Source organism: Loxodonta africana, chromosome 11 (assembly GCF_030014295.1).
Source record: "Loxodonta africana isolate mLoxAfr1 chromosome 11, mLoxAfr1.hap2, whole genome shotgun sequence".
Classification (NCBI taxonomy): Eukaryota; Metazoa; Chordata; class Mammalia; order Proboscidea; family Elephantidae; genus Loxodonta; species Loxodonta africana.
The window spans coordinates 107,138,725-107,164,178 of record NC_087352.1 but is presented as its reverse complement, the minus strand read 5'-3'; the positions used below and the strand labels follow the sequence as shown (position 1 = coordinate 107,164,178).

General features: G+C 39.1%; 1 protein-coding gene across 4 annotated transcripts in view; it reads right to left on the bottom strand.

The window, feature by feature from the left end:
* The window catches only part of SEH1L (SEH1 like nucleoporin), a 91,748-nt gene that overhangs the window by 39,263 nt on the left and 27,031 nt on the right, over positions 1-25,454 (bottom strand). For all 4 annotated transcript variants that reach the window (XM_003406392.4, XM_064294757.1, XM_023544008.2 and 1 more), the window contains exon 5: positions 3,709-3,807. In XM_003406392.4, the coding sequence (XP_003406440.1) occupies positions 3,709-3,807 (99 nt within the window). The remainder of the gene's footprint in view (positions 1-3,708; positions 3,808-25,454) is intronic.

The window sequence follows — 25,454 nt, the reverse complement described above, 5'->3', positions numbered from 1 at the left end:
GCTCTATCACTTTCGGGCTACTGCAATTATCCCTTGATTTCCCTACTCCCAGTCTCACTCCCACCTAGCCCATCTTCTACACAGCTGCCCACGACTTCTTCCTAAGAAGTAAATACAACCGTATAACTACCCAATGGATCCTTCAGAAGTCTCCAAAGGCTGATGTGATCAAGACCAAAGCCTGCCTTGACTTCTGGCATGCCTCCTTCCAACCCTCCGCTCACACCAGAATGCATCCCCTTGCGTTGTCACCCGCCAGACCTCTGCTCCTGATTCTCGCTTTGCCTGCAGAATACCTCACCTTTCAAGACTAAGGCTCAAGAGTGCATTCCTACTCAACACTTCTCCTCACCCTATCTCCTACCAACCCTTTTTCCTGCCTTACTGGACCCAGCACATGCTCCTATCACAGAGTCTGTAAATGTTCATTATACTGACCTGTTTCCTAGAGACTGTGAGCTCCTACAATGAGTCCTGGTGGCACAATGGTTAAGCGCTAAGCTGCTAACCAAAAGGTCAGTGGTTTGAACCCACCAGCTGCTCCACAGGAGAAATATGTGGCAGTCTGCTTCAGTAAAGATTTATAGCCTTGGAAACCGTATGCGGCCGTTCTACTCTTTCCTATAGTCTCTGTGAGTTGAAATCAACTCGACAACAATAGGTTTATATTATATTCATGTTTTTACCCTCAGCTTTCAGTACAATCCCTAGAGCTTATGAAATGTCTGCTGAAAGAATTAAGTGATATGTTTCTTTACCTGAGACAAACTATATACTTTAATAAAGGTTATCCGAAGCTCTTCCTACTTGAAGAATCTGAGTCTCACTGAGACAGTAAATGATGACAATAAATAAAAGTGACCTAGCTTCTCGTCCTGACTGTGCTATATCTGACCTTAGACAATTCACTTTACTTTGTTGGTCTTAGTCTCCTCAGCTATAAAATGGTGGTAAAACCTGCCCAACCAACTCAAAAAGATACTGTTAGGATACAAATTTCATAATCTATGTGAAAGTGCCCTGTGCCTATAAAAAATGCTGTAAACATGCATGGCATGTGTATTACCATTATCAAGGCCAGGTCTGTTTTAATATTTTCATTTGCCAACAGAAATAAATATATCTGATATTGGTTAATTATCTGACAAATTGGACAGTGTGCTATATGGTGGCGATGTTCTTGTTGTTAGCTGTCATATAGTCCATTACGACTCACGGCAACCCCATGTTTGCAGAGTAGAACTATTCCATGGGATTTCAAAGCTGTATAACCTTTCAGAAGCAGATCACCAGGCCTGTCTTCTGAGGCCCCTTTTGGTGGGTTTGAACTGCCAACCTTTAGGCTAGTAGTCAGTGCTTAACCATGTGTGTCACCCACAGACTCCCTAAATGATGTTACTATTTCCTGAAGATGTAACACAGTCCACTATCAGATATCCTCCATGAAAACCTGTTCAATTTAACCAGGAACCTTCAAACAACTCTTATCTCAAAGAGCCAGAACCAAGAAATCCAAAAAGAGATGAACTCTGACAACTTAAGTCACACTCACATACAAATGATAAAGGGGTAAAGATGGAGGAGACACTGTAACCTACCAATACCATTTTCTCCTCATTTTGGATGCTGAAAATACAAGACACTTCCTATCTGACTCATCTGCAGCTGAAATATGGGTGGGTGACTCAATTCTGGCCAATAGAATCTGAAAAGAAGACTCCTAAGATGCTTCTAGAAAAGTTTCTCCCCACTAATATAAAAAGACACAAGGAAGGAAATGCCCTTCTTTGTATCTGCACATGAAACCTAAAACTGTTGCAGCTCTCTTGTGATCAAGAGAGAGAGACACCACCAACATATGATGGATGACACAGCAAAAAATGAAAAATACCCCAGAACTGCTCCACCCCAACTCCTCTGCAGCCCGAGTAGATGTATTCTGCTAGCTAAGATACTCATAAACAACTTCAGATTATTTTTTATCATAGGATTATTTTAAGCATTTAGGTACTTTCTATGTGCCCTGTACTTTATTTTGGAATTAACTCTAAGTTCTTTATTCTTTTAATCAAATCTTATAAAGTATTTTTCTTTTTCCTAAGTTTTAGAAATGTTCCACCTTTTAAGTTTTAGATTTATGCCTCTATATCCATTCTGCTCCTCTAAAATTGAACATAATTACTTTAACAACTTGAGTTGTGCTAAGATGTGCTATTAATATGGTTTACAAATTTAATAACTTAAAAGGCTACAAAAACCTCAAAGAATTCTAAAGGAAAGTACCTATATTCTAGAACTGTGCTGTCCAGTACAGTAGCCACTAACTACATGTGCCTATATAAATATAAACAAGAATTAATAAATTCAGCTCCTCAGTCGCACTAGACACATTTCAAGTTTCAATAGTCACATGTGGCTAGTGTCCACTGTATTAGTGCAGATACAGAATATTTCCATCTTTGCAGAAAGTTCTATTTAACAGTGTTATTGCAGACAGAGCCTCTCTGAGGAAATCAAGAATCTAGGAATACAGAATATATGTAAGAAACCTTTGAAAACCTATGTAGAAACGTTCTAAATTGCAGAGCCCACAGAAATTACACTAGTTACTCTCTTCTGCTTCATGCCCTACCCTGTGTCTGACTACTAAACCTGAAACTCTGTCTAGCGTCTGTAAAGCTCACCTGATCACTTCAGAGGTGTGCTTTTCCCTCATGAGACACTAAGTGCACCTCTGACACTGTGCTTATGGCTCTGAGGTGTTTTGTAGATACCTGTACCTCAACATGATCAATATTAGACTTGTCTTCACATGCTGCCACACTCTCCAAATCTCCTTTTCTCCAGAGTTCCTTATCTCAAGAAATTAACTATGTAAGCCACCAAAACCTTGGAAAACTTTGGCTCCTCCCTCTTTTCCTCAACTCCCACATCAAATGAATGACCAGATCCTACTGAAACCACTTCTTAAATCAATCTTGAATTTCTCCTCTTTTCTCCATCCCCTGCCACTACTCTACTCCAAAGCCACTATAATCTCCCACCTGGACTATTACAACAACATCCTAACCCTGAATCTACTCATGCTTCCCTCCAATATACATTTCTCACTGTGGAAGAGTTGAAGAATTGTCTGATCTTGTCATTTCCAGTGGCTTCACGTTATCCTAGGATAACCTAAACAGTGAACAGTAGGTCCCACAGATATGTAGCTTGTGTATTTCTCACCACATTTCCTTTTGGTATTATGTTTCAAACACAGTAAACATATACTGGCTCTTTTGTCCATGGTCCTTACCACATGGACTTTTCTCCACCTGGAACGCTTTTGCCCTTCTTCATCTGGCTAACTCATCCTATAATAGATCTTCTGGGTGAACTTCCCTGGCCACCTAAACTGGATAACCCCCCCTTCCCCAGAGGTAAATTCGCAACATTCTGATTCTCCTGATTCATAAAATTCATCCCCCTTTATTACTATTATTTTTTGCTTTCCCAGCAAGATGGTACATATGTGAGATCAAGTACTTTATATTATTCAACTCTATATTTTTTTATATTATCAGAGGCTCGCACAGAGCTTGGCATATCATAGGAAATCAATAACTATATTAGCAATAACACATAATTTAGTTAATGAATAAAGAATCATCTCATAAAAAGGAAATGCAATTCTGAACAAAAGTTAAGATCGAAGTCAATACTGACCTGGTGTTTTCATTATATTCAAAAATCTGAACTTTGGCCATTGCATTTGGACTACCGTCATCACTTCCTACAGCTATCATGGGGGAATGAGCACGAGAGCTAGAAATGAAGAGTAAAAAATGTACATAATGATAAAACACATACACATTTAATTCAGAAAATTAAAAAACTGGAATCAAGCAGATACATAACCTACACATCATATGCTGCCACTGTGACAACAACCAGACCTCTGCCACCCACCAGACACACCACACCACACTTACAGTGTGGGCCTGAGGAGTCACAGAGTAACTTAGATACCACCTTTCTGAATGGTTTTTATCACATTTTCTTATGTCTTAAGTAGAAAGCAGCTCTTTTCCCAAAAAGGAAAAGGTTTCAAGCATTTAACAGATTTTAAAAAAATGCCATAGAGGTTTTGGCACATTTTCCTTTTGAAAGATTTGGTCATCACTATGGAATGAGAAGTAACTCTACGATACCTCGTAATATGCCAAATACACAACAAAAAGATTTTAAATGCTTTGTACAAAAAGAAACACAGATGGAGGGGAGACAAGTAAAACAGACCACCCCTCAGGAAGTCATGATCCCCACATCATTCTCACTGGACTCATTCATGGTCAACCTCATTTTGAAAAGAGAAAAAGACATAAGAACATGGTTCTCCTGAAATGAAGTATAAGTGAAACGACTTCTTCGTTTCTATGCCTAATTACCTAATATTGATTTCTTTGCCTCCCTCACTCAGGTTAATATCTGATTAACAACTAACATGGCACTCTTGCTTCACTTTTAACATTGATATTATCATCTGCCAACCTCTTAAAACTAAAAAAGAAATACAAAAACAAAGTTTTAATTCTTTATTACTAAAGATTCAAGTAATTAGATCAAATCATCTAATATAGGAAAAATACCAAGTAAACTGCAAAGTGCTACTGTAATAAGTTATTTATAATAAATAGTTGGCCATTCAAATAATTGCAAATAACAGTAGTTTCCATATCTTTTCTCAATGTTCTACAAATATAAACTTTGATTTTACAATGTTAAATATCTGAATGAGGACCAAAAGTATATTTATAATAGCATATTCTAAAATTACTTAGAATATATGTTATTAGACATTATTCAGGTTAAAAAAATTTTTTTAATCAAATTATAAAACCTCTAGATAACCCGAATTGAGGTTTACTTCATTTGTACATTCAGAAATAAGATGTCTGTATTTAAAACATTTCCTAAATATAACTCACAACTGAACAGTAAGAAGAATCATATAGCCTGCAACTGAACATTGTAGACTGATCACCTGCATCTATATTCCCTCCCTAAAGCTTCCACTGAAACGATGAAAGAATAAAGTCATGACAGCAGTAGAAATCAAGAAAGTGTGCCAGTAGAAATCAAGACATTTGGAAGGATTCCTGAAAGGCAGGAAGCAGGAGAGTAGACTGACACAGAAAATGCAAAGGGTGAAGAACACCCACAGGGCCAAGGGTAAGCAGGAAATTCCATAAGCTCCAACCTTGAATCAACAAATGCAAAAAACAAGAATGTGCCATGAGGTAATCTTACCAACAGACTATTCATTTAAAAAATTGCATTCAGAAAACCTGGGACTTTGGGGAGATGGGCACTAAGGCTAAGGCAAGTCTGAGGTAGGATCCTAAAGAAAAGATTGGAACTTGAAAGAAGAGAGATAAGAATTTAAAGTAATACTCCAAAACAGCAAAGTAGGACAAACCAGTTGCTGTCCAGTTGATTCTGACTCACAGTGAACCTTTACCACAGAAGAGAACTGCCCCATAGGGTTTCCAAGGAGCTGGTGGATTTGAACTACTGACTAATGCTTAACTGCTGTGCCATCAGTGCTCCGGGGTAGGATAAGGAGAAATAAAATAAACTGAAATGCTCCATTTCCAAAGTAAAGGCCTCCTCATTTTGGCAACTTTTGGGAATCCCGGCCTGCCAGCTCACTCTTGATCCAGACACCCTACAAGAAAGCCTACCTGCCAACCCACACATTGTACTCTGATAAAACTCCAAGTCAGCCCTCCTATTTAAAAATGAAAAGCAGAGCACGTAACAGGTGAAAAAGACCAAATTCTGTTTTCTGTACTAACCATAATAATCTCTTGTTCACAATATTAATATATAATCAAAGATTAACACTTAAGGAAAACAAGGAGGATGGAAGATAAAGACCAAAGTACACAAACAGAATTGATCTTCAAAAAAACAGATAATTCAGGGAACAAACATGAACTTAAAATTCTAATTAGGATATAAAAAATTAGATAGTATAAAAGAGGAGTAATCAGAGAAAAGAAAGTCTTCTTAAAAGTGATTGCCCCTGCCGCAAAAAAAAAAAAAAAAATCCAATGGATGGGATAAAATGTATACCTGGAAAACACTTTGGAGATATGGAAGACAGAGTAGTCGAATAGTCGATTTCCAAATAATTTTTAAGAATTGGAGAGCCAAGGCAGGAAATATGAACTCCAGAAAGACAGAAGAGAGACAACAGAAGACAACAAACTATCAAAGAAAAATATGCTATCTCCAATTTGAAGACAAGAACCCTCACTGTGCAAGGGACCACTAAGTGCAAAGAAGGGTTAATAAAAAAAGATCAGTATCTGGTGGCATAGTGTTTAAGAGCTACAGCTGCTGACCAAAAGGTCAGAATATTGAATCCACCAGACACTTCTTGGAAACCCTACCAGGCAGTTAGTTCTACTCTATAGTCACTATGAGTCAGAATCGCATTGACAGCGATAGGTTTTATATTATACATCTAGATCCACTTCAAAATAATCCAGTTTTTGGGGAGAGGGAGGGGAGAAGGACATACACAGATGAAACAAGTGCTTTGAGTTAATAACAATTAAAGCTGGGTGATGGACTTCTGTCCAACACGTCCACTGTACTTTTGTTACTCATTACTTTTAGAATTTCTGACATTCCTAATAAAAAACACTTTAGAAAAGAAAAAAATACCTTGAAACATCTTGGGTTAAATTTTAGAATTCAATTACCTCAAACCAAACAAATTCCAAGAGGTTTAATGTCCTAAATGTGAAAGGTAAAGCTACAAATCTTTCAGAATACATTCACAACTTCAGGGTACAGAAGAATGCTTCAAATAAAACACAAAAGGCATTATAACAATAAATAAAAGACTGCTAAATATGGCTATTTGAAAATTAAAAACTATTGAGTATCAAATATCAACAGGAAAAGTTTCAAATGGTGTCATGGATTGAACTGTGTGCCCCAAAAATGTGTTATCAATTTGGCTAGGTCGTAATTCCCAGTATTGTGTAACTGTCCACCATTTTGTCACCTGATGTGATTTTCCTATGTGTTGTGAATCCTATCTCTACGATGTTGATTAGATCGGATTAGTGGTAGTCATGTTAATGAGGCAGGACTCAATTTACAAAATTGAACTGTGTCTTCAGCCAATCTCTTTTGAGACATAAAAGAAAGAAGAGGGCAACAAGACATGGGGACCTCATATCGATATGAAAGCAACACTGGGAGCACATCGCATCTTTGGACCCGGGGTTCCAGCACTGAGAAATTCCTAGACCAGGGGAAGACTGATGATAAGAACCTTCCTCCAGAGGTGACAGAGAGAGAATGCCTTCTCCTGGAGCTGACACCCTGAACTTGGACTTCTAGCCTACTAGGCTGTGAGAGAATAAATTTTTGTTTGTTAAAGCAATCCATTTGTGGTATTTCTGTTACAGCCACACTAGATGCCTAAGACAAATGGCAAACCACAAACTACCACAATATACTTGCAACAGAGCTCAAAGTAGTAAGATAAAATTCTAAAAACTTTCAGAAGGAAAAAGCTACCTACCAAAGAACCAACTAACCTCAGACTTCTCTTTAACAACACCTGAATGCTGTTAAAGAAGAATGGGCAGTATCTTCAAAGCCCTTATATTTTCAGCCTAGAAGTCCAACACGAGCCAACCTATCAAACACTGGGCAAGATGAAGGCATTTTTAAGTATGTTAAAATTCAAAGGCTACTATCCATCCCATACAGAGAAAAGAAGTTACAAGAAAAGGTGTGCTATCAAAATGAAAAAGAATTTGAAGACAAAATGTGCTATGAAAATTGTGATAGCTAAATATCATCCACACTAAAGGAATTAAAAAAAAAAAAAAACCAGTACTAAAGTCACTCCTGAGGATCACCGTTCAGCCAAAGATTAAACGAGCCCATAAAACAAAATAGGCATATCACCCCAGGGGCAAGGATAGAAAGCAGGAGGGCACAGGAAAGCTGGTAACAGAAAATCCATGGTGGAGAAGGCAAGAGTATTGACATGTCACGGGGCTGGCAGCCAATGTCACAAAACAAATATGTATTAATTGTTTAATGAAAAACACATCCAATCTGTAAATATTCATCTAAAGTGAAAAAAAAAAGGATCCATCAGAAGGTAACACCTGTAACACCTGGAGATTATCCTGGGAGAATCAAACCAAACCCACCGCCATTGAAAAGATTCCAACTCACAGCGACCTTATGGGACAGAGTATAACTGCCCCACAGGGTTTCTGAAGCTGAAATCTTTAAGGAAGCAGACTGCCATGTATTTCTACTGCAGAGCAGCTGATGGATTTCAGCTACCAGACCCTTCCGTTAGGAGTAAGCATTTTGATCACTGTGCCACCAGGGCTCCCCCTCTGTGAACAGCAAAGTTTTAACAAAATAGATTACATTTGCATATAGAGAGAATATTTACATAATCTAATATTATAGATGTGATTGCTACTTAATTTTTAAAATCAACTTATAATAAAGGACAAAATATATTTCTATTAAAAATTTGTATCAGTTTGTCATATTGTGGGAGCTGGCATGTTGCTGTGATGCTGGAAGCTATGCCACTGGGACTCAGAAAACGGCAGGATCACCCATGGAAGACAGGTTTCAGCTGAGTTTCCAAACTAAGGCAGGCTACAAAAAAGGACCTGGAAGTCTAGTTTGGAGAAGAATTAGTCAGTGAAAACGTTATGAACAGCAGCAGAACACTGTCTGATACAGTGCAGGAAGATGAGCCACCAGGTTGGAAGGCACTCAAAAGATGACAGGGGAAGAGTGGCCTCCTCAAAGTAGAGTTGGCCTTAATGACGTGGATGGAATAAAGTTTTTGGTACCTCCACCTGCTGATGTGGCATGACTCAAAATGAGCAGAAACAGCTGCAAATATCCATTAATAATTGGAACCTGGAATGTACAAAGTATGAATCCAGGAAAACTGGAAGTCCAGGAAAACTGGAAGTCATCAAAAATGAAATGGGACGCATAAACATCAGTACCTTAGGCATCAGTGACCCGAAATGGACTGGCATCGGCCATTCCAAATCGGACAATCATATTAGACTACTGTGTCGGAAATGAAAACTTGAAGAGGAATGGTGTTGCATTCATGGTCAAAAAGAACACTTCAAGATCTATCCTGAAGTACAATGCTGTCACTGATAGGATAATATCTATATGCCTACAAGGAAGACCAATTAATACGACTATTACTCAAATTTACGCACCAACCGCTGAGGCCAAAAATGAAGAAATTGAAGATTTTTATCAGCTGCTGCAGTCTGAAATTACTCAAACATGCAATTAGGATGCATTGATAATTACTGGTGATTGGAATGCGAAAGTCGGAAACAACGAAAAATCAGTATTTGGAAAATATGGCCTTGGTGATAGAAACGATGCCAGAAGTTCAATGACAGAATTTTGCAACACCAACAACTTCTTCACTGCAGATACCTTTTTCCACCAACATAAATGGCGACTACACACACAGACCTTGCCAGAATAAAAACACAGGAAGCAAATCAACTTTATCTGTGGAAAAAGAGAATGGAAAAGCTCAATATCATCAGTCAAAACAAGGCCAGGGGACAACTGTGGAACAGATCATCAATTGCTCATATCTAAGTCCATGAGAGCCAAAATATGACCTTGAGTACATCCTACTTGAATTTAGAGACCATCTCAAGAAAAGATTTGATTCACTGAACCCTAATGACCGAAGACCAGATGGGCTGTAGAATGACATCAAGGACATCATACATGAAGAAAGTGAGAGTTCACTGAAAAGAGAGGAGAGAAAGAAAAGACAAAGATGGATGTCAGAGGAGACTCTGAAACTTGCTCTTGAACGTCGAGCAGCTAAAGCAAAAGGAAGAATTAATGAAGTAAAAGAACTGAACAGAAGATTTCAAGGGGCAGCTCAAGAAGACAAAGTAAAGCATTATAATGACAAGTGCAAAGAGCTGGAGATAGAAAACAAAAAGGGAAGAACATGCTCAGCGTTTCTTAAGCTGAAAGGACTGAAAAAAAATTCAAGCCTCGAGGTGCAATAGTGGGGAAAATATTAAACGACACAGGAAGCATCAAAAGAAGATGGAAGAAATACAGAGAGTCATTACACCAAAAAGAATTAGTCGACGTTCAACCATTTCAAGAGGTAGCATATGATCAGGGACCAATGGTACTAAAGGAAGAAATCCAAGCTGCACTGGAGGCACTGGCGAAAAAAAGGCTCTAGGAATTGATGGAATACAAATTGAGATGTTTTAACAAACAGATGCAGCGCTGGAAGAGCTCAATCTCTATGCAGAGAAATACCGAAGACAGCATCCTGACCAACCAACTGAAAGAGATTGATATTTATGCTTATTCCCAAGAAAGGTGATCCAACCAAGTGCAGGAAACTATAGAATAATATCATTAATACCACACGCAAGCAAATTTTTGCTGGAGATGATTCAAAAGCCGCTGCAGCAGCATATCAACAGGGAACTGCCAGAAATTCAGGCTAGATTCAGAAGAGAACATGGAACCAGGGATATCACTGCTGATGTCAGATGGATCCTGGCTGAAAGCAGAGAATACCAGAAGGATATTTACCTGTGTTTTATTGACTATGCAAAGGCATTCGACTGCGTGGATCATGACAAATTATGGATAACACTGGAAAGGACGGGAATTCCAGAACACTTAATTGTGATTATGAGGAACCTGCACATAGATCAAGAGGCAGTTCTTCAGACAGAACAAGGGGATACTGATTGGTTTAAAGTCAGGAAAGGTGTTCATGAGGGTTGTATCCTTTCACCATACCTATTCAACCTGTATGCCGAGCAAATAATCTGAGAAAATGGACTATATGAAGAAGAACGGGGCACCAGGATTGGCAAAAGACTCATTAACAACCTCCGCTATGCAAATGACACAACCTTGCTTGCTGCAAGTGAAAAGGACTTGAAATACTCAGTAATGAAGATCAAAGACTACAGCCTTCAGTATGGATTACACCTCAATATAAAACAAAAATCCTCACAACTGGACCAATAAGAAACATCATTATAACTGGAGAAAAGATTGAAGTTGTCAAGGATTTCATTTTACTTGGATCCACAATCAACACCCATGTAGCAGCAGTCAAGAAATCAAAAAGCTCACTGCATTGGACAAATCTGCTGCAAAGGACCTCTTTAAAGTGTTGAAAAGCAAAGACGTTACCTTTAAGACTAAGATGCACCTGACCCAAGCCATGGTACTTTCAATCACATCATATGCATGCGAAAGCTGGACAATGAATAAGGAAGACCGAAGAAGATATGACATCTTTGCATTCTGGTGCTGGCAAAGAATACCGAATATACCACAGACTGCCGAAAGAATGAACAAATTTGTATTGGAAGAAGTATAACCAAACTGCTCCTTAGAAGCAATGATGGCAAGACTGTGCCTTACACACTTTGGACATGTTGTCAGGAGGGATCAGTCCCTGGAGAAGGACGTCAATGCTTGGTAACATACAGGGTCAGCAGAACAGTCAAAGACCCTCAACGAGATAGACTTACACACTGGCTGCAACAATGGCCTCAAGCATAACAACAATTCTAAGGATGGCGCAGGACCAGGAGGTGTTTCCTTCTGTTGTGCATGGGGTCACCATGAGTTGGAACCAACTCAACAGCTGATACTCTAATTATTATTATTATAAATCTTGTAAATACAAGCAATATAACAAAAATTAGGAAGTGGAAAAGTGAATGTGAGGTAAAAGCAAAATAATTTTCTCTTAGGGATGGAGTGAATATATAAATCCATAAATAATACAGTCAATAATAATAATAGAAATATAAGCTATTACTTAAAATTACAACTACCAACTCAACTGAAACAATTGTCATAATAATATATCTAATACCAAAACATATCTGTGTAGTCCTACCTCAGGAAATTAGAAGTTGTATAAATATGCTAAATTCATCTTTCATAACAGTGAGTATGCTTTGTTGTTGTGTACAGTCAAGTCGATTCTAGCTCACAGTGACCCTATAGGACAGAGTAGAACTGCCCTATAGGGTTTCCTAGGCTGTGAGATCACCAGATCTTTCCTCCTATAGAGCAGGTGGTAGGTTTGAACTGCAGACCTTTCAGTTAGCAGCCAAAAGCTTTAACCACTGTGCAGCCAGGGCTCCTTATCAGTAAGTATAGATGCTGTTTGAAGACAACACTGGAGTCCTTGGGTGGCACTAACAGTTAAGCACTCAACTATTAGCTGAAAGGTTGGCAGTTCAGCAGCACCTTAGAAGACAAGCCTGCCTTAAAAACCCTATAGAGTAGTTTTGCTATACACACGAGGTCGCCCTGAGTCAGAATCATCTCAAAGGCAATTAACAAGAACAACGAACATAATACAGTGAGAACCAGGCCTATACGCAAATCATTAAAAAATATAATAGTAAGTACCACAATTACAGTCTAAAAATAGTATTGCATTTTGGAGCCAAGATGGTGGCTTAGATACAAGCGCCATAACACCTCCTGCACCAAACACCCAAAAAATCAAGAGAAACAGAAGCAGGTAACAATCCAAGAACCCTGAACATCAAGAAAAAAAGGCCTAAGAACTCAACTGAACCGCAAGTGAAGGAAAAAGTGAAATGAAGCAGCGAAAGAAGAGTGACATGGCATGGAGGAGCTCAGCAGCCAGCCCGACAAAATAGTCATCTGAGGACAAAGCCAGCAGCAACTCCAGGTAAAGAAAATAGCGATGCAACTTCACGACTTTTCCAAAAGGGATAGAGAACCTCTATAGACACAGAATGAGGCAGAGATAGGGAACCAGGACCTAAAACCAGAGATACGTAGGAGTGAGTGTGCACCCAAGGTGGTGGACCTGCAGAGCGTTGGTGGGAGGTTTCCCATTCAACTGGGAAACATGCGCAGCCCCAACTCCTCACACAGGTCCCGCTCACTGGCTACACAGTGGACGCGAGGTGCCCCGGCACACGCGTATCCAAGCCAGAGGGACACACATCCCCTCACCGCATCCTCCTGATTGGAGGCGACAAAGGGTCCCATACCCTGACTGCCTCACCTGACTAGGGAACCACAACAGGAGCCTATCCTCTTCCCCACTCCTCCACCAAGCTCCATCTACTACCTTGCCTTGCCCACAGGACAAACTCTAACAGAACTGAATACAGAAATAGATAGTTTCACAATAACAGCAGAAGACTTTAACATACCACTCTAGGTGAAGGGCAGAACTAGAAAGAAACTCAACAAACACACAGGAGATCTAAATACCACAATCAACCAACCAGACCTCATAGACACATACAGACCAAACCACCCAACAGCAGCAGTGTACACGTTGTTCTCCAATGCTCATGGATCATTCTCCAGAATAGATGATACTTTAGGCTACAAAACAATCCTTGACAAATTCAAAAACACTGGAATAATACAAAGCATCTTCTCTGATCATGACCCATAAAAACAGAAATCAGTAACAAGAACAGCCAGGGAAAAAAATACAATATGTAGAAACTAAATAACACATACTACTGGGTAACAGAAAAAAAAAAATCAAAGATAGAATTAAAAACATCCTACAATCAAACGAGAATGAAAACACTACATACAAAAACCTTGCAGACACAGCAAAAGCAGTGCTTAGAGGTCAACGTACAGCAATAAACACACACATCAAAAAGAAAGGGCGGGGCGGGGCCAAGATGGGAGAATAAGCCACATGCTTCCTGCGATCCCTCCTACAACAAAAACCAAAAAAAAAAACACATGAAACGATTATATTTATAACAAGCCAGGAGCCCTGAACATCAAAGGCAAAGTTAGAAAACGGACTGAGCAGCAGGGGGAGGGGGATACAACAGTTCAGAAGCAGAGAGGAGCTGCAGGAACTGAATCGTCAGGATCCCTCAGGCAACATTCCCGGCAGCGACTGTGGCAGGGCTAGTGGTAGCATTCAGCAGCAGTTTCCTCAGGGAGAAACAGGCAGCCTCACAGCCTACTCACACCTCTGGAACCAGAGAAGAATGCTGCTCCTGACAAAACCCAAGCTGGCTTCAGAGGCCGTTGATTTCACTGGCCTGAGATAGGCCCAGCTGAATGCCTGGAGCCATTCTCCCAGTCTTGAAGAAGGAATAAATTTGCAACTGGGGGAAAAGATAATTTGCCAGCTCCACTAACCTGGGGAGCTCTGGACAGAAGCGGCTCCTGGCCAGGCATAAACGGTCCGTGGACTTTGAATACCTTTCCCCCCTTCATGGACCTGTGAGGGCCTATTTCAGGAGAATAGGCCCCTGTTGGCAGACTGCAACTGTTTCAGCTGTGTGGTGGAGAGGTGGGTGTTTGGTGATTGACACCACTTTGTCTATTAAACAGGGTCCTCACCTACCCACAACAGGGGCCTAAGGACTAGTGGGTCCACTCAGGTCACCCAGCCACCCATGACGGGTCCAAGGATAACTGGTACCTCCCAGGCCTTATAACCAAAAGCATTGGGAGCCCATGGTCCGTCTGCAGAACCCAACCACCTATACGCTCTAGGGAAGAGGGATGTACTTTCCCCAGAGTCACGTGGGAGACGATTCTCAGCCCCCTACCTTGTTCAGAGCATGATCCCTTGCGGCAACCAGATCCTGGTACCTACACAAATCACCCCTGCCCCTCTAAGACTGTAGAACAGAGCCTGTACCACACACTTGCTGACCAGCTACCTGGACACCTGAGCTGAATCCATACAAGAAAAACAAATGGACTCACTGTCAGGTCTAACCATCTGGGGACAGGACGTCAGAGCTTCAAAGACAAAAATAATCAAGCTAGCTCACTCAAGCAACCCATTTGGGCATATCAAAACAAAACAAAGCAAGATACAGGATACAGTAAGCAAATATAAAATAAACTAATACAGTAACTCATAGAAGGCTCGGGGACAACAGTCAATATCAAATCACATAAAGATGCAGACCATGATCACTTCAACAAGCTCTCAAAACAAAGTATCAAGGGATCTTCTAGATGAAAGTGCCTTCCTGGGACCAGATACAGAATATAAAAGATTAATTTACAGAACTCTTCAAGACATCAGGAAGGAAATGAGGCAATAAGCAGAACAAGCCAAGGACCACACAGATAAAACAAATGAAGAAATTAAAAACGTTATTTAAAAATAATGAAATCTTTGATAAGCTGCAAGAATCCATAGACAGCAATCAGAAATTCAGAAGATTAACGATGAAATTACAGAAGTAGACCACTCAACAGAAAGTCAGAGTAGCAGAATTGAGCAAGTAGAAGGCAGAATTGGTGAGCTTGAAGATAAAGCACTTGGCTCCAATATATTTGAAGAAAAATCAGATAAAAGAATTAAAAAAAATGAAGAAACCTTAAGAATCACATGGGACTCTATCAAGAGAAATAACCTACGACTGACTGGAGTACCAGAACAGGCAGGGATAACAGAAAAAACAGAGAGAATTGAAGATCTGTCAGCAGAAAACTTCACTGATATCCTGAAAGATGAGACAATATCTATCCAAGATGCTCATCGAACTCCACATAAGGTAGATTTTAAAAGAAAGTCACCAACACATATTATAATCAAACTTGCCAAAACCAAAGATAAAGACAGAATTTTAAGAGCTGCTAGGGATAAACAAAAAGTCACCTACAAAGGCAAGTCAATGAGAATAATCTTGGACTGCTCGGCAGAAATCATGAAGGCAAGAAGGCAGTGGGATGACTTGTATAAACCACTGAAGGAAAAAAACTGCCAGCCAAGAATCATATATCCAGCAAAACTGTCTCTCAAATATAAAGGTGAAATTAGGACATTTCCAGATAAACAAAAGTTTAGAGAATTTGTAAAAACCAAACCAAAAATTAAAAGAAATCCTAAAGGGAGTTCTTTGCTTAGAAAATCAACAATATCAGGTATCAACCCAAGACTAGAACACTGGACAGAACAACCAGGTATCAACCCAGACAGGGAAATCACAAAAATAAATCAAGATATAATAACACTCAAAACAGGGAAAACAGTGATGTTATTATGTAAAAGAAGACAACATTACAACAATAAAGAGGGACAAAGAAATGTAGTCACAGATCTGTCAAATGGAGTGGAAGACAAGGTGACATAAAAAAATAAAAGTTAGGTATAAACTTAGAAAAATAGGGTAAAAATAAACTTAGAAAAATAGGGGTAAATATTAAAAAAAAAAAAAAAATATATATATATATATATACATATATTAAGGTAACCACAAAGGAGACTGGCTATCCTACTCATCAAAATAAAACACAAGAAAAAAATAGAAACTTGGCAGAAACAAAATCAACAAAAACAAATAAGAGAAAAAAAGACAATATATAAAGATAAACTACTCAGCACAAAAAAATTAAGTGGAAAAAAGAAACTATCAACAACACACAAAAAAAGCCATCAAAATGACAGCACTAAACTCATAAAAAACTCATACCTGTCCATAATTACACTGAATGTAAATGGACTCAATGTACCGATAAAGAGACACAGAGTGGCAGAATGGATAAAAAAAACACGATCTGTCTGTATGCTGCCTACAAGAGACACACCTTAGACAAAGAGACACAAACAAACTAAAAACTCAAAGGATGAAAAAAAATATATCAAGCAAACAACAACCAAAAAACAGCTGGAGCGGCAGTATTAACCTCTGACAAAATAGACTTTAAAGTTAAATCCACGACAAAAGATAAGGAAGGACACTATATAATGATTAAAGGGACAATATACCAGGAAGATATAGCCATATTAAATATTTATGTGCCCAATGACAGGGCCGCAAGATACATAAAACGAACTCTATCGGCATTGAAAAATGAGATAGACAGCTCCACAATAATAGCAGGGGACTTCAACACACCACTTTCGGTGAAGGACAGAACATCCAGAAAGAAGCTCAATAAAGACACGGAAGATCTAAATGCCACAATCAACCAACTTGACCTCATAGACATATACAGAACACTCCACCTAACTGCAGCAAAGTATACTTTGTTTTCCAACACACATGGAACATTCTCTAGAATAGACCACATATTAGGTCATAAAGCAAGCCTTAACAGAATCCAAAACATCACATTATAAAGCATCTTCTCTGACCGTAAGGCCATAGAAGTAGAAATTAGTAACAGAAAAAGTAGGGAAAAGAAATTAAACACTTGGAAACTGAACAATACCCTGCTCAAAAAAGACTACATATAGAAGACATTAAGGATGGAATAAAGAAATTCATAGAATCCAATGAGAATGAGAATACTTTCTATCAGAACCTTTGGGGCACAGTAAAAGCAGTCCTCACAGGTCAATTTATATCAATAAATGCACACATACCAAAAGAAGGAAGGGCCAAAATCAAAATATTATCCCTACAACTTGAACAAATAGAAAGCAAAAAGAAACCCTCAGGCACCAGAAAAAAGCAAACAATAAAAATTAGAGCAGAATTAAAGGAAATAGAAGACAGAAAAACAATTGAAAGAATTAACAAGACCAAAAGCTGGTCCTTTGAAAAAATTAACAAAATTGATAAACCACTGGCCAAACTGACAAAAAAAAAAAAAAACAGGAGAGGAAGCAAATAACCCAAATAAGAAATGAGATGGGCAATGTTACAAAAGACCCAACTGAAATTAAAAGAATCATATCAGATCACTACAAAAAACTGTACTCTAACAAATTTGAAAACCTAAAAGAAATGGACGAATTCCTAGAAACACATTACCTAGCTAAACTAACAGAAATAGAGGTAAAACAACTAAATAGACCCATTACAAAAGAAAAGATTAAAAAGGTAATCAAAAAACTGCCAACAAAAAAAAAGCCCTGGCCCAGACAGCTTCACTGCAGAGTTTTACCAAACTTTCAGAGAAGAGTTAACACTAGTACTAAAGGTATCACAGAGCATAGAAAAGGACGGTATATTCCCAAACTCATTCTATGAACCCAGCATATCCCTAACACCGAAACTAAGTGATTGAAAATACCATGGTTTTGCACAGGAGAACAGTGAGATGCAGACCTCAAATTCTCATAAAAAGACTAGGCTTAATGGTCTGACTGAGACTAGAAGGACCCCGGTGGTCATGATCCCCAGACCTTCTGTTGGCCCAAGACAGGAACCATTCCCAAAGCCAACTCTTCAGATAGGGATTGGACTGGACAATGGGATAGAAAATGATACTGTCGAAGAGTGAGCTTCTTGGACCAAAGAGACACATGAGACTATGTGGGCAGCTCCTGTCTGGAGAGGAGATGAGAGGGCAGCAAGCAGGGTTCAGAAGCTGACTGAATGGACACGAAAAGAGAGAGTGGAGGGAAGGAGAGTGCTGTTTCATTACGGGGAGAGTAATTAGGCGTATACAGCAAGGTGCATATAAATTTTTGTATAAGACTGACTTGATTTGTAAACTTTCACTTAAAGCACAATAAAAATTTTTAAAAAGGGGGTAGAAATAAAAACACTAACCCTACAACTCAAACAATTAGAAAGAGAGGAGCAAAAGCAGCCCACAGTTGCTGGAAGAAGAGAAATAATAAAAATTAGAGCAGAAATAATTGAAACAAAGAAAAATAACAGAATCAACAAGGCTAAAAGCTGATTCTTTGAAAGGACCAATAAAACAGACAAAATAAAAATGAAATAGACAAACCACTGACCAAATCGGCAAAAGAATGCAAATAACCCACGTAAGAAATGACACAGGTGGCACTAAAACAGAACAAACTCAAAAAGTATCATAACAGAATACTACGAAAAACTGCACTCGACAAATTTAAAAACCTAGAGAAAATGGACAAATTTCTAGGAACACACTAATTATCTAAACTAACACAAACTGAAGTAGAAATTTTGAACATACCCATAACAAAAGAAGAAATTGAAGGAGTCGTAAAAGAAAAAAAAACTCCCAACAACAACAAAAAAACCCCAGCTGAGACGGTTTCACTAGGGAAATCTACCGAACACTCAGAGAAGAGCTGACACCAATTCTACTCAAATTATTCCAGAACATACAAAAGGAAGGAAGACTCTCGAATTCTATGAAGCCAGCATAACCCTGATACGAAAGCCAGGCAAAGACAAACTGAAAAACAAAACTATAGACCAATACCAAAAAAAGCCAAACCCAGTGCCGTCGAGTCGATTCCAATTCATAGCAACCCTCAAGAATATAAACCCCAAATTCTCAACAAAAAACTAGCCAAAACTAGCCAACAGAATTCAACATACCAAAAAAATAATACAGGCATACATCGTTTTACTACACTTTGATATACCGTGCTTCACAGATAGTGCATTTTTAAGAAATTGAAGATTTGTGGCAACCTCAAGTCAAGCAAGTCTATCAGTGCCATTTTTCCAATAGCATGTGTTCACTTTATGTCTCTCTGTCACATTTTGGTAATTCTCATGGTACTACAAACTTTTTCATTATTATTATATCTGTTATGGTAATCTATGATCAGTGATCTTTGACGCTACTGTAATTGTTTTGGGGTGCCACGAATCACACCATATAAGACAGCAAATTAAATTGATGTATGTGTTCTGACTGCTCCATCAACCAGTCGTTCCACCGTCTCTCTTCCTCTCCTCAGGCCTCCCTATTCCCTCAGACATGACAATATTGAAATTATGCCAATTAATAACCCTACAGTGGCCTCTAAATGTTCAAGTGAAAGGATGAGTAACATGTCTCTCACTTCAAATCAAAAGCTAGAAATAACTAAGCTTACTGAGTAAGGTATGTTGAAAGCTGAGACAAGCCAAAAGCTAGGCCTCGTGCTCGAGTTAGCCAAGTTGTGAATGCAAAGGAAAAGTTCTTGAAAGAAATAAAAAGTGCTACACCAGTGAACACACAAATGATAAGAATGCAAAACAGCCTTATGGCTGATATGGACAAGTTTTAATGGTCTAGATAGAAGCCACAACATTCCCTTAAGCAAAAGCCTAATCCAGAACAAGGCCTTAACTTCCTTCAACACTACGAAGGCTGGGTGCAGCAAAGAAGCTGCGGAAGAAAAGTCGGAGGCTTGCAGAGGGTGGTTCATGAGGTTTAAGGAAAGAAGTGTCTCCGTGACATAAAAGTGCAAGGTAAAGCAGCAAGCACTGATGTAGAAGCTACAGCAAGTTATCCAGATGACTCTCTTGCTAGGGGCTAATGCAGCTGGTGACTTTAAGTTGAAACCAATGCTCATTTACCACTCTGCAAATCCTAGGGCCCTTAAGAATTAGGCTGAATTCCCAAGAGACAGAAAGGGCCACATAAACCCGAGGCTACATCAGCCTGAGACAGAAGAACTAGATGGCGCCTGGCTACAACTGGTGACTACCTTGACAGGGAACACAACAAAGAAACCCTGAGGGAGCAGGACAGCAGTGGGATGCAGACCTCAGATTCTCCTAAAAAGACCAGACTTAGCGGTCTGACTGAGACTGGAAGGACCCTGGAGGTCATGACTCCAGTTTTGAAACAAGTTCTACTGTGTATAAAATGCTATCAAACAGCATCACATGCCATAGAGAAATCATTCGTGAAGGGAGAAATCAACTGACGCAGCAAACTTCATCGTTGTCTTATTTTAAGCAATTGCCACAGCCACCCCAATCTTCAGCAACCACCGCCCTGATTGGTCAGCGGCCATCAACACTGAGGCAAGGCCCTCCACCAGCAAAAAGATTACGACTCATTGAAGGCTCAGATGATGGTTAACAATAGTTTTTAATTAAGGCATGTACGTTATGAGTCAGAATCGACTCAACAGCAACAGGTATGGGTTTTTGGGGGGGGGGTAATGCTACTGCACACTTAATACAATATGGTATAGTATAAACACAACTTTTATATGCACTAGGAAACCAAAAAATTTGTGACTCACTTTATTGCAATATTAGTTTTATTGCAGTGGTCAGGAATCAAACCTGTAGTATCTCCCAGGTATGCCTGTACATCACAACCAAGTGGAATAACAGATATGCAAGAACGGTTCTACATTACAAAATCAATCAACATAATCCACCACATAAATAAAACCAAGGAAAAGAATCACATGGTCATCTCAATCAACACAGAAAGAGCATTTGGCAAAGTCCAGCACCCTTACCTGATTTTTAAAAAAAAAAAAAAAACCTCAGCAAAATAGGAATAGTAGGGAAATCCCTCAACATAATAAAGGAAATTTATATAAAACCAACAGCCAAAATTATCCTCAATGGAGAGAGTTTGAACATTCCCCTCAAGAACGGGATAACAGACAAGGATGCCCTTATGACTAGTCTTACTCAACACTGTATTGGAAGACCTAGGGGAGCACTAAGACAAGAAAAGGAAATAAGCATCCAGATTGGTAAGGAAGAAATTATCTTTATTCACAGATGATGTGGTCCTATACATAAAAGATCTTAAGGATTTCACTGGAAAGTTAAGGGGACTAACAGAAGGATTCAGCGAAGTGGCAGGATGCAAGATTAACATACAAAAATCAGTTGGATTCCTCTACACCAACAGAGAACCTTGAAAAAGAAATCACGAAAACATTACCATTTATAATAGTTCCTGTCTTGGATTGAGTTGTGTCCCCCCAAAATATTTCTCTACTTATCTAGGTCATGATTCTCAGTATTGTGTGATTGTCCACCATTTTGTGACCTGATGTGATCTTCCTATGTGTTGTAAATCCCATCTCTAGGATGCTAATGAGGTGGGATTAGAGTCAGTTATGTTAATGAGGAAGGGCTCAATCTCCAAGATTAGATTGTTTTAAGCCAATCTCTTTTGAGATATAAAAGAGAAAAGCAAGCAGAAACAGGGGGACCTCATACCACCAAGAAACAAGAGCCAGGAGAATAGCACATCCTCTGGACCCAGAGTCCCTGCACTGAGAAGCTCTTTGACCAGGGAAGATTAATTACAAGGATGTTCCCCCAGAGTCAACAGAGACAGATAGCCTTCCCCTGGAGCTGGCATCCTGAATTTGGACTTCCAGCCTCCTAGACTGTGAGAGAATAAATTTCTCATTGTTAAAGCCATCCGCTTGTGGTATTTCTGTTATAGTGGCACTTGATAAACTAAGACAGCCACCAAAAAGATAAAATACTTAGGAATAAATCTAACCAGAGACAGAAAAGATCTATAAAAAGAAAACTACAAAACACCACTGCAAGAAACCAAAAGAGACCTACATAAGTGGAAAAACATACCATGCTTTTATATAGCAAGACTTAACATTGCGAAAACATCAATACTACCCAAAGATAGATATAAAAAAATCCCAAACCCAACAGCACTCTTCAATGAAATGGAAAAACTAATACTAGCTTTATATGGAAGGGTAAGAGTCCCCGAATAAGTAAAACTTTATTAAAGAAGAACAAAGTAGGAGGCCTCACGCTACCTCATCTCATAATCTACTATATAGCCAAAGTAGTCAAAACAGCCCAGTAGTGGTACAACAACAGACACGTAGACCAATGGAGCAGAACTCAAAACGCAGATGTAAATCCGTTCACCTATGGTCAGCTGATCTTTAACAAAGGACCAAAGTCTATTAAGTGGGGAAGAGGTAGTCTCTTCAACAAGTGATGCTGGCAAAACTGGTTATCTATCTGTAGAAAAATGAAACAGGAGCCATACCTGACACCCTACACAAAAACTAAATCAAAAACCTAATAATAGAACCTAAAGCTATAAAGATCATGGAGGAAAAAATACAGACAACGCTAGGGCATATAAAGAATGCCAAACATAACTCAAAGTGCACACATACAAGAAGATGAACTAGATAAATGTGACCTTCTAAAAATTAAACACTTACGCTCAACAAAAGACTTCTCTAAGAGACTAAAAAAAAAACCTTCAGATTAGGAGAAGAAAATTGGCTATGATATTTCTGACTACAGTCTAATCCCTAAAATTTATAGAAAACTTCAACACCTCAACAAAAAAAGGACAAACAATCCAATTAAAAAATGGGCAAAGGATATGAACAGGCACTTCACCAAGGAAGATATTCAGGCTGCTAACAAATGGGAGGAAATGCTCACAATCATTTGCAATTAGAGAAATGCAAATCAAAAGTACAATGAGATACCATCTTACCCCGACATTACCGGCACTAATCAAAAAAACAGAAAATAACAAATGTTGATGAGGTTATGGCGAGACGGGAAGTCTTACACACTACTGGTGGGGGTGTAAAATGGTACAACCACTATGGAAAACAGTATGGCATTTCCTCAAAAAGCTAGAAATAGAAATACCATATGATCCAACAATCCCACTCCTAAGTATATACCTAAAGAAGTAAGAGCCGTGACACAAATATGCACACCTATGTTCACTGCAGCATTATTCACAATAGCAAAAAGATGATACTCAAGTGACCATCAACAGATGAATGGATTAACAAACTGTGATGCACGCATACAACGGAATACTACACAATGATAAAGAAAAATGACAAATCCGTGAAATATCTGAAAACATGGATGGATCTGGAGAAGATTATGCTGAGTGAAATAATTCAATCAGAAAAGGTCAAATATTAAGACTACTATTGTAAAGTAACAACAAAAGGTTCTCACACAAAAATAAATAAACATTCTTTGATGGTTACTAGGGGTGGTAGGGGTAGGGAGGGAAAATTACCAAATAGATTATTGTTATTAAGGGACCTTGAGTAAGTTCCGACTCAAAGGGGCCCTATGTACAACATAAAGAAACAGTGCCCAGTCCTGTGCTACCCTCACAACCATTGTTATGTTTGAGCCCAATGTTGCAGCCACTGTGTCAATCCATCTCGTTGAGGGTCTTCCTCTTTTTCACTGACCCTCTACTTTGCCAAGCATGATGTCCTTCTTCAGGGACTGGTCCCTCCTGATAACGTGTCCAAAGAATGTGTGCAATTAAGTCTCACCATCCTTGCTACTAATGAGCATTCTGGCTGTACTTCTCCCAAGACAGATTTGTTTATTCTTCTGGCAGTCCACGGTATATTTGATATTCACTGCCAACACCATAATTCAAAGGCATCAATTTTTCTTTGGTCTTCCTTATTCATTGTCCAGCTTTCACATGCATATGAGACTACTGAAAACACCATGACATCAGTCAGCCACACCTTAATCCTCAAAGTAACATCTTTGCTTTTGAACACTTTAAAGAGGTCTTTTGCAGCAGATATGCCTAATGCATGTTGTTCTTTGATTTTTTGGCTGCTGCGTCCATGGGCATTGACTGTGCATCTGAGCAAACTGAAATCCTTGACAACTGCAATATTTACTCCGTTTATCATGATGTTGCTTATTGGATCAGTCGCGAGGATTTTTGTTTTAAGTTGAGGTACAATCCATAGTGAAGGCTGTGGTCTTTGATCTTCATCAGCAAGTGCTTCATGTCTTCTTCACTTTCAGCAAGCAAGGCTGTGTCATCTGCATGTCGCAGATTGTTAATGAGTCTTCCTCCAATCCTGATGACACGTTCTTCATACAGTCCAGCTTCTTGGGTTATTTGCTCAGCATACAGACTGAATAAGTATAATGAAAGTATACAACCCTGATGTACACCTTTCATAACTTTAAACCACGCAGTATCCCCTTTCTGTTCGAAAGACTGCTTCTTGGGCTAAGTACAGGCTCCTCATGAGCACAATTAAATGTTCTGGAATTGCCATTCTTGGCAATGTTATCCATATTTTGTTATGATCCAAACAGTGGAATGCCTTTCCATAGTCAATAAAACACAGGTAAACATCCTTCTGGTATTCTCTGCTTTCAGCCATGATCCATCTGGTATCAGCAATAACATCCCTTGTTTCAGTCCTGTCCTGAATCCAGCTTGAATTTCTGGCAGTTCCCTGTTGATGTACTGCTGCAACCACTTTTGAATGATCTTCAGCAAAGTTTTACTTGTGTGTGATATTAATGATATTGTTCGATAATTTCTGTATTCTTTTGGGTCATCTTTCTTTGGAATGTGTACAAATATGGATCTCTTCCAGTAGGCTGGCAGGTAGCTGTCTTCTAAATTTGCAAATAGATAGTAGACACATGTTAATATTTTTGAAGGGAAGGGCAATACACTATATGGGAGAAGTCAGCACAAGACCAAGCAAGGCAAGACAGGACACTGTCAGGAGCACAGGAATAAAGGGAAACTATAGTAACTACTGTAGGTATGGAAACCCTGGTGGCATAGTGGATAAGATTTCGGCTGCTAACCAAAAGGTCAGCAGTTCAAATCTACCATGCACTCCTCAGAAACCCTATGGGGAAGTTCTACTGTGTTCTATAGGGTTGCTATAAGTCAGAATCGACTCGACGGCA